The sequence below is a fragment of the Botryllus schlosseri genome, chromosome 13, assembly GCF_051294905.1.
Source record: "Botryllus schlosseri isolate E-star chromosome 13, Bs_hap1, whole genome shotgun sequence".
Classification (NCBI taxonomy): domain Eukaryota; kingdom Metazoa; phylum Chordata; class Ascidiacea; order Stolidobranchia; family Styelidae; genus Botryllus; species Botryllus schlosseri.
In genome coordinates, this window is record NC_137248.1 from 1,610,915 (window position 1) to 1,628,307 (window position 17,393).

At 40.0% G+C, this 17,393-nt stretch overlaps 4 protein-coding genes across 5 annotated transcripts in view; 3 read left to right on the forward strand and 1 right to left on the reverse strand.

Annotated features, from left to right (window-relative positions):
- Nucleotides 1-17,393, reverse strand: part of LOC145454808 (solute carrier family 15 member 2-like) — a 383,011-nt gene that overhangs the window by 226,333 nt on the left and 139,285 nt on the right. The gene's annotated exons all lie outside the window — the stretch shown is intronic.
- LOC145454817 (glycine amidinotransferase, mitochondrial-like) overlaps nt 1-17,393 on the forward strand; it is a 73,854-nt gene that overhangs the window by 25,688 nt on the left and 30,773 nt on the right. The window lies entirely within an intron of this gene.
- Nucleotides 7,203-9,400, forward strand: LOC145454809 (mitochondrial potassium channel ATP-binding subunit-like). The gene has a single exon (XM_080332799.1). The coding sequence runs from the start codon at nt 7,232-7,234 to the stop codon at nt 9,290-9,292; it is 2,061 nt and encodes a 686-aa protein (XP_080188925.1). The 5' UTR covers nt 7,203-7,231; the 3' UTR covers nt 9,293-9,400.
- Nucleotides 10,748-16,770, forward strand: LOC145454411 (beta-ureidopropionase-like). The gene is made up of 10 exons (XM_080332404.1): nt 10,748-10,919; nt 11,548-11,716; nt 12,008-12,095; nt 12,156-12,250; nt 13,215-13,376; nt 14,388-14,491; nt 15,207-15,354; nt 15,417-15,486; nt 15,556-15,683; nt 16,362-16,770. The coding sequence occupies exons 1-10, from the start codon at nt 10,822-10,824 to the stop codon at nt 16,446-16,448; spliced, it is 1,149 nt and encodes a 382-aa protein (XP_080188530.1). The 5' UTR covers nt 10,748-10,821; the 3' UTR covers nt 16,449-16,770.

A 17,393-nucleotide genomic window follows, 5' to 3' on the forward strand; every position in this document is an offset into this window, starting at 1 on the left:
CCAACCGTTAACATGAATTAATTACATAATTATACTATTATTAAGTGATTTGGATGTCAGGGTATGCGTAGATCGCGTAATCACGGGAGATAGCGCGGATATTCACGGGGACCGAATTTACCGACGGCCGAATTCACCGGTCAATTCACTGGTTTCTCGGTCAATTCTGCCCTCGGAGAACTTTTTATAAAAATGTATTACCAACTATTAATGTGAATTAATTTCATAATTATATTATTATCAAGTGATTTGGAGAACAGGGTATGCGTATAAATATATATATGTATATTGTATAATATGCCGATGTTTACGGGGCCGAATTTACCGACAGCCGAATTCAATCGGTGTATTCGGCCCTCGGAGAACATTCTGTGAAATTGTATTACGAACTAATAATGTGTATTATATTACTTAATTATAATATTATCTAACCTGAACCCTAACACTAATCCCAACCCTAATTCTAACCTAACCCTAATCCTAACCTAACCTAACCCTAACCCTAATCCTAATCCTAATCCTAACCTAACCCTAATCCTAAACCTAATCCTAACCTAACCCTAATCCTAACCTAACCTAACCCTAATCCTAACCCTAACCTAACCCTAATCCTAACCCTAACGCTAATCCTAACCCTAAACCTACTAATAACTAATAACTAATAATGTGTATTATATTACATAATTATAATATTATCAAGTGATTTGGAGGTTAGGGGTTAGGTTTAGGGTTAGGATTAGCGTTATGGTTAGGATTAGGGTTAGGTTAGGGTTAGGTTAGGTTAGGGTTAGGGTTAGGTTAGGATTAGGGTTAAGTTAGGATTAGGGTTAGGTTAGGTTAGGATTAGGGTTAGGTTAGGATTAGGGTTAGGGTTCAGGTTAGATAATGGTATTGTAACTGTTCTGCCGAATTCGACGGGCCGAATTTACTTTGGGGCGAGTTTACTGGCAACCCGGTGGACATCGGTCGTAGGTGAAAAAACATCGTCATCGTTAAGTAGAGGGCTCTTAAACGAAAACCTGATGAAGGGCCCCTCTTCCTTTTTCACCAGATGTCAACGCTTGACGCACTGCAGCCGAGATTTTGAACATTACGATACTATAAGAATGGACTTTGATTTTAAAAGAAAAAAACCGACAGCAACGTTTTAGCCGAAGTTATTTTTCAGTTCTCGCATGAAATTTAAAAGAATATGAGTCATTACCAGAGTGTATTCATAATCATTGGTTTATTAGCAATTTTATCAGTTCAATACACCACAAAAAATGCGATACAATGAAAAGACAGGAAGATGTCGAAGCGACAAGGAGTAGTCTATGGAATCTGACACCCACCATAGCCTAGGTGATGTAAAGAGGAGGCATGCACACTGAATGAAAGTAAAGAAGATAGTATAGAAAAGGAAAGCGACAAGAAATAGGGCGGCATGTCATGGGAACAGGGCCGTAACAGCACTTCGTCAGGCCCCCCCAAAAAACTTTGGTCTTGGGCCCCCCATAGGGTTATAGGCCGAACTTATGGGACCCCCCTCCGGCGATACACTCTTTACCGCTATTTATCATATTCGTTGGGAGTTTGTTTAGTGAATCAGCTTTTGTCGCCTAAGCGCGCGAGGCGCGGAAAATTTCTAGAATTCATGATTGAATCGGTCAGTATGACCGGGAATTGCATATATATTGTTATCAATTTTTATCTTCTCTCTGCTCACGTAATCAGATTTGCCGGTAGAGCTGAGTGAGGTGTGTTTGAAAAGGTAGGACTATACTCAGGCCGTGTTATTTTTGGCATATGCCAAAACTGCCAAAAATAACTTATTTTTGGCATTTTTCGATTTTTATTTTTGGCAGTTTTGGCATCGTCCTCTAAATAGATAGTTTCAGCCTCGAATTAGTCCCCAAAACGCTTTATTTGGGCTAGTTTGTCAAAAGACACCACAAAACGTGCAGCATCCACGTATAATCAGTGCCAACAAACAATAATAAGAAGAAAAAAACCTAACGATTTCATAGGTTATTAATATCAAACGAAACCACAAAATGTGCAGTAGGCTATCCATCGGAATCGGTGCCAATAAGCAAAAAAAAGAAAAGCCTAACAAACACACTCAACAGCTGATTGTTACAGCTGTTGAATAGACTTAAATCGTTGCACTGTAACAGTGCTTCCAAACTAAGCTTACAGCTAAGTTTCTCCTAAATTCATTTCTCGCCCAGCGAATCTGGGAAATATCGGCTTCAACAGTAGCCGTTGAGGGAAAGAATGTTGCCAGTCATCAACAAAAGGTTTTCAGAGCTTCAAAATCTTTGGAGGGCCGAACCCGCTTCCATGCATCATGAAAAGAGATCACTTCGCTAGTGCCATCGATCTCATCGCGGAAAGAATTTTCTTCCCGATCCTTTTCCAGGAGTTTCCTGTGTTGTCGCTCAACACATTCTATTTAGTAGGCCGACGATCATTTCTCCTTCTGTCTAGCGATATATTTTCGGAGGACTTTTGTCACTTCAGGTGGCTTTAATATTACCAACTCGCATGGAGGAGTCCTGGGAAGGTTAGCTTGTTTAAGAACATTGACGCGACAAGACTGTCTGGCAAAACGAGACTATGCAGCTCAGAAATAGCCAGACAGTTTGTTGCGTCACAATGTTCAACTCGATCACAATGCAAAAATCGTAGTTGATTTTGGGGGTTCCAGTTCCATGAGCAGAATATAATTTAGATTTTAATAATCAGTACTGCGGCAGCTTCTCATTGATACCCGTTTTATCAAATTTAGTGCTCGACAAGCCGGTCAAAAATGGTTGTAAAATTGCCTTTGGACAAATGGAAAGTATGACGTAAACCAAATGCGGTCAGCCGTTCAATCTCGCTGTGCCCAAACCATTTAGGACACCATGCTTTCACCCCTAATGGATGGGCTGGACCCAGATTAAGAAACCTGCCTTTCACAAACGCTCTTCTCGCTTGTAACGCGGTCCTGCTAACACAGCACCATGAACGAAATACACTATTTGGCAGCCCGTGTTATTTTTGGCATATGCCAAAAATTGCTTATTTTTGGCATTTTCAAATTTTTATTTTTGGCAGTTTTGGCATGTAGCTTCTGAAATGCCAAAAATAACACGGCCTGACTATACTCAATAATAATTAAACATCTTCGGGCGTATATAGGCCTACCCGTTGGCAGGAACGAAACAGTACCTCGTCAGGCCCCCAAAAACGTGGGTCTTGGGCTGCCATAGGGTGTAAAACGACCCCCATCACGTTGTTCGCGTTTGTCACGAAATCATCTGTACTGTATTGTGAGGCAGCGCTAAGCGCGAAAATTTTCGATAATTTATGATAAAATCGGTCGATCAGATCAGCGATTGCATACATATTATGCTATCAATTTTATATCTTCTTTCTGCTCACGTAATCAGATTTTCTGGTAGAGCTGATTGTGGTGTGTGTTGGAAAAGGTAGGACCCCTAAATATTAATTTAACATCTTCGGGACGAATCGTTGCCATATTGACTTCGTTACATGATACTCTTTCGTTACCACCTATATCTGCTATGTCAGAAGATATGGAAATCGTCGATACGAACATGTCCTGGAAGAGTCATATTCAATCCCTAGAAACTAAATTATCACCGAAGTGCGGCCTGTTCTACAGCCTTGGGCGCTTCATGCCAGCATGGGTTCTCCTGATACTCTTTAAATCCTTAATCCAATCGAAGTTACATTATGGCATCCTCTGTTGGGGGGCTGCCAGTAAAACTGCACTCAAGCCACTGCAGAAACTACAGCATAAAGTGCTCCGAATCATAGCTAGGGCCCCAAAGGGGCCTGGCTGCCCATCCAATAAGTCGCTGCTGAAGAGATTCGGCGTCCTAAACATAGAAGATATGCGGGAACTAGAAATCGCCAAGTTTATGTATCAGTTTCACTGCGGTCGTTGCCCCGAATATTTCAATGACTTCTTTACCTCTGAATCAAAAGCGCACAAGTACAACACACGCGCGTCCACGTCGTCCAAATATCATATGATCGACCGAAAAGATCATCGCTCCATCAAATATGCCGGACCTGATGTGTGGAACAGTATCCCGCCGGCCATCCGACAGTCGACGAGCATGTCCACATTCAAGTCGAGATACAAGCAATTACTACTAAATAAATACAGTCCATCCTCAAGATTACCGGACCACGACTGACCTATCGATCTCGCTTCCCATGACATGCCGCCCTATTTCTTGTCGCTTTCTTTTTCTATACTGTATTCTTTACTTTCATTCAGTGTGCATGCCTCCTCTTTACTACGCCTAGGCCAAGGTGGGTGTCCGATTCCATTGACAAATCCAAGTCGCTTCGACATCTTCCTGTCTATTCATTGTATCGCATTTTTTGTGGTGTATTGAACTGATAAAATTGCTAATAAACCAATGATGATGACGTACCAAACTAAAAGACGCACATGATTTCAAATTGGTATTTCTTTACTGGCAAATAATTTTTTCCCTGCGGGATTGCATTTGTCCTGTAGGGCTAGGGTCGCCAGGACAGGAACATTCGGCGACAGTTATTGAGGTGCCTATGGACAATTAAACATATATCTATCGAACTTTTTCGGTCAGCACAAGGGCATTCCTTTTCGGCCAAGGTCTTATCGCTGCTGATCGTTCTGGCATACTTCTCGGAGTCGCATGTTACATGGCCTCTAACTTCATATGTCTTGGTGCGTCGTGACCCAGTAATGGCCGACGCCGAAGTCTCCCATTTCCATAAATCATTCGTATTTTTGTTGGGTGACTGGTATCCCAAAATCAAGATGTATAAAAATATGAAATCGCGCCGAGCGCGAAAATTTTTTGAAAAAGTTGCACGAATTTCTAAAAAAGTTACTCCATAATTTAAGGTAATTCACGAAATAATTTTGGGCCCACTTCGAGTTCGGGCTCCCCACCCCAATTGGGAGGTTTGGAGTGCGGCAGGTACGGTCCCGACTCCAAATAGCCATTTTAACGCGCCATCGCCCACCTATCACCCCTCCGTTGTTTTCGCCCCCTATCGCCCCAATCGTCCGTTTTCGCCCCCCTATCGCCCCCTTCGTTATTTTCGCCCCCCTAGACCACCAAATCGCCCACGTTGGGAACCACTGGCATAGACCTTTTCGGCCAAGGTTTTCTCGCTGCCGATCGTTCTGGCACACTTCTCGGAGTCGCATGTTATATGGCCTATAAGTTGATTGTGTGTCTTGGTGGGTCGTGGCGCGCGGTAATGGCCCAATACCCAATAATAAATATAAATGGCTACTTGAATTCGCGCTCAGCGCGAAAAATTGAAACAATTGCATAAATTTTCAAAGAATACTCCATGATTTATGCTAATTCACGAAATAATTTTGAACCCCCTTCGAGCTCGCCCCCCCCCCAATTGGGGGGTTTGGGGTCCGGCAGGTACGGTGCTGCATGGGAAGCGAGATCGATAGGTCAGTCGTAGTCCGGTAATCTTGAGGATGGACTGTATTTATTTAGTAGTTTGCTTGTATTTCGACTTGAATGTGGACACTGGACAAGGACATGCTCGTCGACTGTCGGATGGCCGGCGGGATACGAATTTGGATCATAACAAATGATGATGGGATTCGGATTCGATACTCACCAGATTCAAAAATAGTTAAAGTCATTATATTTAGTTTATCAGAGTTGGGTTGGATTAGTTTTGTCACTGAAAATATCGGTTTCGAGCCATTTTGTCGGACAAAAGATTAATAATTTCATGACTATTTCAATTTGGACATGGACTTTTTGATAATTTGCAATTTTAGTTCGATTTTAATAAAACTTCAGTCCGTACTGTGGACATTGGCTTAGATTTGGACTGCACACAAAAGGAGTTTTGGAACTCTCATTTTTTGAACTCGGATTTGCATCTCATATCCGGAACCTGATCGAGATTTGATTGAATCTCTTGCTGCATTCTGCAGCGTGAGCATGAGCACTGAGGCATATCGGTTGAGTCAAAAAGTCGTAAGGTCGTACTCTACATTTTGCAGTTTTCGACTGCGTGAGATTTTGCACCGGAAATGCTGAACTTGTATTTACGTTGGTCCGAGGCTGCAATTTCGCTGAAACAGTATAATTTGAGGATCCCAAAAGTCGAATATTTCTGCTTACTAAAGTGAGGTGAAGTAAAGAAAAAGGTTAAAAAATATGGGTCTGGGATTTCTCCTCTTTTAAAACACTACAAGGGCGCTATTCAATGAAAAAATGGAAATATTCTTTCAATCAAACAAACAGCCACCTTGGCAGCTTGGCTTAGAACAGCGGTGGGTAATAAATTTTCTCAAGGGAAATCGGCCAAATGAGAAAAAGGAAATGTTTGTGGTTCTGAGTCAAAAGCTTGAACCATATAATGATTAATGATATAATGAGGCATACCGGTATTAATTTTATTTCCATAAATTGAGAAGAGTAAATAATATTGTTTACAGAGGCTACTCATTGGATGTGTTGTTGTTATGAGGCAATGAGAAAGTGAGTGAAGGACTTATTTACAAAAATTGAAATCACTGATCCAAAAATTCCTAACGTACCGTAATAATAGGGATTTACAAACCAGATTTATGTATATTGTACAAAAGTAGTAAGACTTAAGTTGGAAATGGGGATTAAAATTTATTGAAGTTTACGATCCAAGTTTGTTTTATGCAGACTGAAAGAACTTCTCAATAACTTGTAAAGGTCGTATTAGTTTTGTATGTTTGTTATGTATGTTTGCATGTTCCCTCTAATTTTTGACGGGTCTGCGTACACTCACCAACTCACTGCGCAGACACTTGGACGACAGTGCGTAACGACTAAAAAAAAGATCATCACTTCGGATTTTTTGTGCGCAACTTGGATTTTCTGTGCGCAGAGACCGTTTCAGCACTGCGCACGTGCCCAGCTTAGAGGGAACATTGTATGTATGTTTTTGCCATATTCAACTTCAGTGTTACTGATTACGTACATTATAGTTCAAACCTTTTTTGTTACCATTGTTGCATTAGGAATGCATTGGAATTTTGTATCATGGCCCTGCTACACTTCTGGCTGAAACTTGGGTACATTTTTCCGGTAATATGTATGAATGATGAATATTTACATCAACAGTTTCACATCAAACTTGATGTATGTTACATTCTTAACATTCATATTTGTATTGGAACTGCTTTTCAGTGAATAGACAATTACACACGACTTCCGCCATGATTGTACAATCGCTTCTACGGAAATCTACATCTCAATGCTTTCTCCAATTCAAAGAAAAGCTCGTACAACAATGCAGGACAAAGTGTGCCCCCAATTTCAAACAATATTCGAAATTCTTGAAAAACTGTACCAAAAATGCGACCAAACTGAGGAGGAAGAAATTAGGACGGTTTTCAATTTGTGGCTCTGTTTTATTGGGTGTGAACGCAAATGGACTATGCAGTAATATTACTGCTTCGTGTGCTGAACCAGAATGGCAAACCGAATTTTTTCAAAAGGAAGAAAAGTCTACATTTGAAATCATTATCGATTTTTTTCGTAACTATATCTACCCTCAAATAATCCCTCTTCTACTCGCAATGGCGAGTGCGTTCGGATCTGCGTTTATGAACATCCAAATTCCGAAGTTATTGGGAGAACTTGTGAACATTTTAACATCGCAGATCAACTCAAATATTACGTTCCGCGAGTACGTTCAAATATTTCAAGAACCTGCGTCAAAACTACTACTATACTACCTGTCCCAAGGAGCGTTAACTTTCATATGCATTGCGCTATTGAGTAACGCTGGTGAACGGATTGCTTGTGAAATGCGGAAAGATTTATTCTCCAGTCTGCTACGACAGGATATTGAGTTTTACGACAGACACCGAACTGGTGAACTGGTAGACCGACTTACCTCTGACATACAGGATTTTAAAAGCTCTTTCAAAGTATGTGTATCTCAAGGATTAAGAAGTGTGTCTCAAACTGTTGGATGTGTGATTTCATTGTATAACATCTCCCCAAAGCTGACTTTACTAATGGTCGGAGTCATTCCTGTGTTAGTAATAATTGGTGCTGGTATCGGTGCGTCTTTAAGACATTTTTCAAGGGCCGCACAAGAGCAAATGGCGTTTGCCAACTCATACGCTAACGAAGCTATCGGAAACATACGCACAGTCAGAGCGTTTGCAATGGAAGACACAGAATATGATTCCTACGCTAGAGAAATAGAAAAGGCAAAAGGTTTAAATCAAGCTCTCGGAGTAGGAATTGGAGCTTTTCAAGGTCTAACTAATGTTGCCTTGAATGGAATCGTGTTAGGGATGATATATTGTGGTGGATATTTGGTATCGTCGCATGGACTTGAGCCAGGAGAGCTGATGTCTTTTCTGGTCGCTGCGCAGATGGTACAAAGGTCTTTAGCAGCGATATCTGTGCTGTTTGGGTCTGCTGTGCGTGGAGCTAGTGCTGTCAGTAGAGTTATGGAGTATATTAACTCACAACCCATGATGGCTCTTACTGGTGGTAAAAAAATACCGCATTATTCTTTGCTAGGTGAAATTGAATTTCATAATGTCGGTTTTCGGTATGCAACACGCCCCAATAGTGATGTTCTCAAGAATATTTCATTCAAAATACCGCCTTGTCGCGTTATTGCTCTCTGCGGATTATCTGGAAGTGGAAAATCAACGATTGCGAACTTGATAGAAAGGTTTTATGATCCGTTTTGCGGGAAAATCACTCTCGACGGACATGATATTAGAGATCTCGATCCGTCGTGGTTACGGGAGCGTGTGATCGGATATATTAATCAAGAACCTGTTCTGTTTAATACAACTATTCAAGAGAATATACGTTACGGAAAACCGGGTGCTACTGATGAGGAAATAGTGGAAGCCGCTAAATTAGCGAATGCGGATGATTTTATTGAAAAATTTCCAAACGGATATCAAACTGTTGTGGGAGAACGCGGTGCTTCCTTGTCAGGAGGGCAAAAGCAAAGAATCGCGATAGCACGTGCGCTTGTCAAAAACCCAGCCATTCTCATACTAGACGAGGCAACCAGCGCGTTAGATTCTGAATCGGAAAGGCTAGTGCAAGAAGCCTTGGAACGTGTTATGGTGGGACGCACGGTGCTTGTTATAGCGCACAGACTCAGCACGATACAAAATGCAGACGTAATCGCCGTGATGTCGAACGGACAGATTGCGCAAATGGGGTCGCATTTTGAACTGGTGCGTGCCGGGGGTATTTATAGGGAACTTATCAGGAGACAAGCTGTCCTGCGATAGAAGATGAATACTATTTGGTCAAGTGGTGTTGTGATTATTAGTTATAAACCGCATTTATTCACAAAGTCAGCCTTGATATATTGAATAATATATTGATATTGAAATGAACCCGAATATTTACGGCTGACACTCGCCATGGGTAATCGTCAGCGACTAGTAGAGAATTGAAAAGAACATTGTATATCAACAATCGTATCGGTGAATATGTCACTGTAGGCCTATGCCAATGAACTCCCTGGTAACTCTTTCTGTCAGCAACTAGGGCTGGTCGCAACGATTCGAGTACGGTACTCGAATCCGAGTTGAGTATCCAATTGTAATGATTCGAGTAGAATATTAAGGTTCGATTTTTTCGAGTAACAAAAATTTCATGCCATGAGTAACGTTTATAGTTTCAATGCCATATTTCTACCGTTGTAGCCTTGAAAATTCACTTCGCTCTCTCTCAGCATCAAATATCATGTTGAGAATTTAATCAGCCTGTTCAAAAGTCGCCTAATTTTTTATCAAATTTTGCAGCTACTTGTTAAAATTGTTAGTAAATTATTGTAGTAGAAAATTTTGGGATGTCCAACATCTTTTTTTCCACAGGTTGCAATTGAGCCAAATTTGGTGTACAGTGTTTCTTTGGGCAAACTAGCAATTTTGTCAAGTAGCCAGTAGAGTTTGAAAAAATAAGGTGTTTTTGAAAGAACGTTCAACAGCAGCAGTTGTTGGCTGACAACACCGAAGTTTTGCGTACACTGCTGGTGACAAACTGTTCATTCTGGCAATGGTGTCTACATCACAATTTTTCATCATGTGCTTCTTGATATAAGAACTAATGCCCACGCAGTCTTGCTTCAGTTGGGTTATTGCGGTACATTGAGCATAACACTATGTCAACCTATTCGTTTCATTTGAATGTTCATGATTCACAGTGAGCAGACGATGGACCGTCTACAACAGCAGGCCTGTAAAGTAAGCTACAAGCTGTAAAATGTCAAATGATAAGTTCACCTACAGTGCAAAATACGATACAAACGAAATGCAGGTTGCAAAAAAGTTTTGATTTTGTAAACAATTTTGACATTTTTTGACCTAACGCTACAATTTTGACTTTTTTTGACATGTCAAAAAATGATCGCCCTAGCTATGAGATAGTCACGGTACCGAAATACGAAATTATTTTGAATGGCGTGTAACTGGCATCATATCCCTTGTGGCCTCAAAAAAATGCATGTTTGAACTTCAAGTCATTATAACTATTATGACACATAGGCAGTGCTCAAATGGTCTACCAGACTCGAAACTTGATACTCTGCTCGCATTCGAATCACCCAGGTACTCAATTCTGCCCAGTCCTGTCCGCAACTTGCCTTTTCACTACAAAATTAACAAGATTATAGTTGTGAATATTTTTCAAAATTATGCCACTTTCCATCATTTGTCTCTCATGTTTGTCGCCATCTTACTCTCCGAATTTCATTTTGATCTTTAGATTTAGTCTTTCTAGCTTACAGGTAGGCCTATACAAGTCAGTATTCACGATGGCGGATGAATTGGAGAGTGTTGAGTCCGCAATGGCACAGATCTCTGTTCAGGAACTGGCTGAAGTAAAACGTATCATGTACGGCAAGGAATGCAAGTAAGTGTCAGTTTCTATCAGTGCTGTAAGGACTCGAATCATGACTGTGAGTCGGCTTGACTCGAGTCATTTTCTTGAAAATGTCAAATGACTCGACTCAAATTGAGCCATTTTGTGCATTGACTCGACTTGTACTCGAGTCATTGCTCATGAGTCTCTCAAGTCATATGACTCGAGACATTCTATATGGCTTGATTCAAGTCTCGTGTATCAAGACCGATGATTGAAAAACAGGCGTAAGAAACCCAACTTTATCTGTTTGAATAAACATGTTAAGAGTGGGGAAATGAGTTTGTTATGAATGTGAAGCCTTCGATATCACCCAATAGATTCAAACAAGTGAGTTGAACTCGTTGATGAACGGTAAACACAATCACTCAAGTCTCAACACTATGACTCGGCGCGTTGCTCACTGACTTGAACTCGGACTCATCTTGGTTGTGAATTGAATACCGACGGTATGTCTCGACTTGACTCGAGTCAAAGTAGAATTAACTTGGGACTCGGAACCTTGTGACTTGGTTACAACCATGGTTGAGAGCCCCTAGGAGGTAGTTTTTATCGCTCGTTGTGGGATTACCGTGGTTTGTAATGAATTATGTGCCTAATTCAAAATCGATGATTTCAGAAAGCTAGAGTTCGGTGCAAAGGCGATCGCAGATGAGAACTCGTTCGAATTGACGGGTTACGAAATCCCAAGTCTGGAAACGGAGCAAAATCGACCCCCGCGTCGCGTAAAAGTCGGACTGATACAAAATAAGATTGTGAAAGCCACTGATGCACCCGTGAAAGATCAGGTAGTTCCTAATTTAACGAGTAAACAATCGATATGTATCTATTTACATTGGCACTCCGCTCTAAATACACCGCAAAGATTGAAAAAATGGCTGCGGTCTGATTTTTTTCCCGATATTATCTTCAATTCGAGACCACGCCATATTTGGTATTTACAGCGCAGTGCCCCTTTGAATTGGAAGTCATTCAAAATTGACAGTAAATAAATGCCTCGATATCGTCAAATAGCGAATATAATTATTGATTCCTGCTGCGAAATAATTATAAATGTGATCTGACGTTTGGCGACACAGGTAGCAGCTCTTCATGAGAGAGTGGGGTTGATGGTGAAAGCAGCCAGCGACTGTGGCGTCAACATTGTCTGCCTACAGGAAGCTTGGAGTGAGTTTTGATTCACTTGATGTAATGTTCTGCGGATTGATGTTTCACTTCATCTTCCAGACATGCCGTTTGCTTTCTGCACTCGCGAAAAAAGTCCTTGGACGGAGTTTGCCGAGTCAGCAGAAGACGGCGTCACGACAAGATTTTGTCAAGAGGCAAGTTATTAGCGTATCGATTAGTTAGTACATTTGCTAACATCTCTCGTTTTCAGTCTTGTTGATGCAATAAAACAATATCATTCATCCCTAAACGTTAGCTTCAACGTCATGTCCATTTTTTATGTTTTGAGAGAGTTATGTTTCTGTAAAGTTTTCATTTTCATTCAGCCATATCTTAGCCGTGGTTGTGTCTGAGACAATGTGATCTAGATATGGGCTAAAGAATATAAAATTTTACAAAATAATGACTTTCTCATTTTTGAAAAATGGATCTCAAAATTTGAAAAATGTACATATGCTACTTCGATTCTATGATATACTACGATATATTGACATCAATATGTCGATGGTTCATTTTTTCAGAAAATATTTTTTTTTTTAATTTTCATCTTTCGATCATGTCAAATTGTTTCAAACATAACCATGACCATAGTCATGAGATGACTGAAAGAAAATGATAAATTTTACAAAAACTCAATTTTCTCAAAATGTGAACGATGGACAGCTACGATTAGATCTTGATTTAAATATTTATTTTTATTACAAACTTTGATATGTCCTATGCAGTTCTCACTGTATTATACAGTAGTATATTCAATGTTATATCTTCAGCACACACCATATATATATGTCTACTCATGATGTATATGATTTATCTCATCATTACTGTAACTATAATCATACCGGTACTAATATTCAATTGACATCACAATTCCTTCATAAACAGAATTTCGTGTAGCCTACAGCATCCAACCTGTCTTTTTGTGTCATGTAAAATTAGAATTTTTGTGATGTTGATTTGAAACTATAAGAATATTCAATTGAATAATATTTTCTTATTGAAATAAACCTGAATATCGATACTCGTCAGTGGTGATCGTCAGCAACTATTAGAGAATTGAAAAGAACATTGTGTATCAACAATTGTATTAATATGTATGTATTATATATTGATCAATAGCTCGCGAAATCTTACAACATGGTCATCATTTCGCCGATTTTGGAACGAGACGAGGTTCACGGAGGCGTGTTGTGGAACACGGCAGTGGTCATCTCAAACTCGGGTGCCGTTCTGGGAAAGACCCGCAAAAATCACATTCCCAGAGTGGGTGATTTCAATGAGGTACAGATTTGCGTTTTACTGGGTCTGGGCAAAATGGATTATCTGAGTATTAGGATTTGAGTATCACGTCATAACATTATGAATGATGTGGAAACTTCAAATATGTACAATGCCAATTGCCAATCCCTACATCACATTAAAGATAATTTGGTATTTTTTCGACCAAACCTATTTCATAGCACTTTGTAACAATGCCGTGGATTGAGCACGGCTTAACAGATATGTCATTTTCAATAACATGCTTTGTACTACATGTTTCGTATGCTGCGATACCACCAATCAAGGTTTCAAGGCTTTCACAGTGGAAAATAGCATCGTAACTATAATTTTCATTCATTTATCAACTCTTAGTGTGGCAATCACAGGTTTGTTACCAAGTCGCAAGGTTCCGAGTCACAAGTCAATTTGACTTTAATAGTTTTGACTCGAGTCGAGTCGTTTTCAATTCATCGCCAAGCCAAGTTGAAGTCAAGGAGCAAAGGGTCGAGTCAGAGTTATGGTGTTGAGACTCGTGCCCAAGTCATAGCGTTTACTTTTCCGTAGTGACTAGTTCGATTTTTTTGACATGTCGAAAAAAGTCAAAATTTATTTGCGACCTGCATTTTGGTTGTATCGTGGATGTTTACACTGTCGGTGAGCTTACCATTTGACATTTTTACATCTTGTAGCCAACCAGGAATGAAGATAAGTAGTACAATTCTAACATTATGTGCAAAAACACCTAATTTACGTACACGAGGCAAAATTTTGTCCAAATTAAGTTTTTAAAGGGAAGTAAATTTTGATTTTTTAGGTCAAAATATGCGGTTTTTTAGGTAAAAAAATCACCCTAATAGCCTAATGAGTTCGAGTCCCGGTAACCTGGGCCGCAAGTGTATAATTTTAGTACTCGAAAAAATCATCCCCGACTTGAATCATTAGAACAAATACCGGTACGCGAATCATTATGCCCAGCCCTACTTTTTATCTCTTTTTTTATGATTGATTTTAAATTGTTCATTTACTCTGCAGTCGACGTACTACATGGAAGGAGACACGGGACATCGCGTTTTTCAAACTTGTTTCGGAAAAATCGCAGTCAATATTTGCTACGGGCGACACCATCCTTTGAATTGGTAATAGTCTTGTTTTTGGCATGGGAATAAGAGGTGGTCTGTAACAAAGTAGCTTCACTTTTTTCTACCGTTACCATACGCCCTCGAGTACTTTCAAATATTCATTTTCTATTCCCACTTGGACTTGAAGATCTAGAAAATTTTCAGCTTTACCAAATTAGATTAGAATTATAGCTACATATTTTTTCCAGATTATATTGCAATTAGAATTGTACCTACACAGATTTTTCCAAATTAGATTTGAATTGGAATTACTGAATTCACGAAAACTTGTACAGCGAGTCGAGTTCAGTTCGTATCAAACCGAGTTTGAGAGTTGAGGATGAGAATGGTAAATGTCTGTGCAGCAAGCTTGGCTTGTTCCGCACAATGCAGTACTCCTGCAGCATTTACAGCAAAACCAGAGCTAGATTAGAATTAGAATTTCAACAAACTAAAATTTTCCAAATAAAATTGGAATTAGTTTACTGGCATCTAACTCTAATTAGTGTAATTATGCAACTGTAATCATCTTGTTGTCCAAGACTGGGAAGTATTTTTGACATGTATTGGAAATCGCTACTTGTAATTGTAATTGAGTGGAATTTTTGGTGTTCCACTTTTAATTGAGCACTAACGATGGCTACTCTGACCATTCCTTAATGAGTTCAGTACAATTTGATTTGTAATTGAGGAAGTGTTCGATAAATACACGGACTCAACTCAACTGTTTCAGGTTAATGTATGGACTGCACGGTGCTGAGATCGTATTTAATCCCTCCGCGACAGTTGGTGCGTTGTCGGAACCCATGTGGCCTGTCGAGGCTCGCTGTGCTGCTATCGCAAATCATTACTTCACCTGTGCTATCAATAGAGTTGGAACGGTGTGCTTTTTTAGATTTTGTCTCAAAATCTGAATTCTTTTCAAGTCGATCGCCTTTCGCAGGAATCTTTCCCGAATGAATTCACGTCTGGCGACGGGAAACCATCACACAAAGATTTTGGACATTTTTACGGTGAGTGTCAATCGGAGCAATTAGCGCTTTGCGGTTGTAGATTGTCTGAAATGTTTTCTTCTGTGACAGGGTCTAGCTATGTAGCAGCTCCGGACGGCACTAGAACGCCGGGACTATCGCGTACCAGGGACGGCCTTCTCGTTACTTCGATCGATCTAAACGCGTGCCAACAAATTGCTGATAAATGGGGATTCAAGGTTAGTAGATAATACGGATGCATTTCAGATTTGTATAAACTGCCGGATTTTGAATGGGCTCAACTAAGGCTAGAACTACTCGCTTTTCAAAACTTGCAGCTAGATCTAGAACTGCTAGACTTTGAAAGTGTACAACTAGAACTAAAACTATTGGCTTTTGAAAAGGTGCTGCGCAACTAGAACTAGAACTACCTGATTTTGAAAATGCCTACTAGAACTAGAACTAGAACTACTCGCTTTTCAAAACTTGCAACTAGGTCTGGAACTACTGGACTTTAAAAATGCACAGCTAGAACTAAAACTACTGTCTTTTGCAAATGTGCTGCGCCACTTAAACTAGAACTAGAACTACTTGGTTTTGAAAATGCTCACCAGAATTAGAACTAGAACTACTTACTTTTCAAAATTCGCAACTAGAACTAGAACAAGCTGATTTTGAAAATGTGCAACTAGAACTAGCACTTTTCAAAACTCGCAGTTAGAACAAGAACTACTTGATTTTGAAAACGCGCATTGGGCAACTAGAACTAGAACTGCTCACTTCAAAATTCACAACTACAACTCAGACTTGTCAAAAAACTAGCAGCGAGTTGACCGTCAACTAACTAGATGGGTGGTTTGTACAAGTCTGCAGTATAATAGCATTGGTGACATTTTCGACTATTATTTCTTTCTCAGATGACCGGCAGATATGAAATGTATGCAGACGCGTTGAAGGATTACTGCAGACATGACTTCGAACCAAATATCATCAAGGAGCAATAGAATCTACCTATATAATGAAATCACATTGTATTATTGCCATTACGCCGCCCGACATTGCTAGTACTGTGAGCAACTGAGCATATTTCGGATAGTGTTACTGTTCAATCCACCATTATGTCGTTTTTATGTCACAAAGTGCCTTTTTTCGCCTCTCCTAGGCTCTCAAGAAACGTAAATATGATATGATAAGCTCCTTTGCAGTATCCGCGGTGTTGGCGGCTGTATTTTTGGCTTCATTTAATTCTTATGCAAATATATCTTCATCATGATGCTTATACTATGTGTTCCGTTTTAGTAAATGTGATCGCTGATCAATTCCATGTACGGCGTGTGCTCGATGAAATGGCCAGCTACTTCTGTTTATAGAATAAGAAAGTTGAGAATACAGATCATGTTCCGTTCGTATAAAATAAAAGTTCATTCTCGTAAGCATGAGGATGGTAAATGTCTATACAGCAAGCTTGGCTCGTTTCACATTATACATTTCGCATGTAGCATTTTCAGTAAAAGCAGAAGTAAGATTACAATTATACTGAGAGCGTGGGAGCGTTTTACAAATTAGATTAGTTATCCAGGTCTAGCCGCATGACAGCATCGAAGGACCATCTGAACGCCAAATATCCATTTAAATAGACTACTGTGGGGACTGCGCAGTGCGCATCACTGTTTGCCCGTGAAATACATCGCGCATGACAGTTTACAATCGCGGAGGCAGAACGCCTCGTGTCGCAAACAGGGCGGCGCCTTTCTCGGACTCAAAAGCAGCCCCGACAACTTTTGGAGACGCCATTTGTGAGCATCATGATCCGCCTCCTCTAAAGATATTCCAAGGCAGATTTTCAGGTAATTCAGAGTATTCTATATTCATTTTCGTCGGCTACTAAAACTTGCATATTTAGAAAAATTTGAAATGGTACCCTCATAGCTCATGAAGTAGACCAATTC

Excerpts from the sequence above, each read along its gene's own strand:
- LOC145454809 (XM_080332799.1), top strand. The coding sequence starts at position 7,232 with ATGATTGTACAATCGCTTCTACGGAAATCTACATCTCAATGCTTTCTC.
- LOC145454411 (XM_080332404.1), top strand. The coding sequence starts at position 10,822 with ATGGCGGATGAATTGGAGAGTGTTGAGTCCGCAATGGCACAGATCTCT. Across the intron at positions 10,920-11,547 it reads ATGTACGGCAAGGAATGCAA|AAAGCTAGAGTTCGGTGCAA; the intron begins GTAAGTGTCAGT and ends CGATGATTTCAG. Across the intron at positions 15,487-15,555 it reads AGATTTTGGACATTTTTACG|GGTCTAGCTATGTAGCAGCT; the intron begins GTGAGTGTCAAT and ends CTTCTGTGACAG.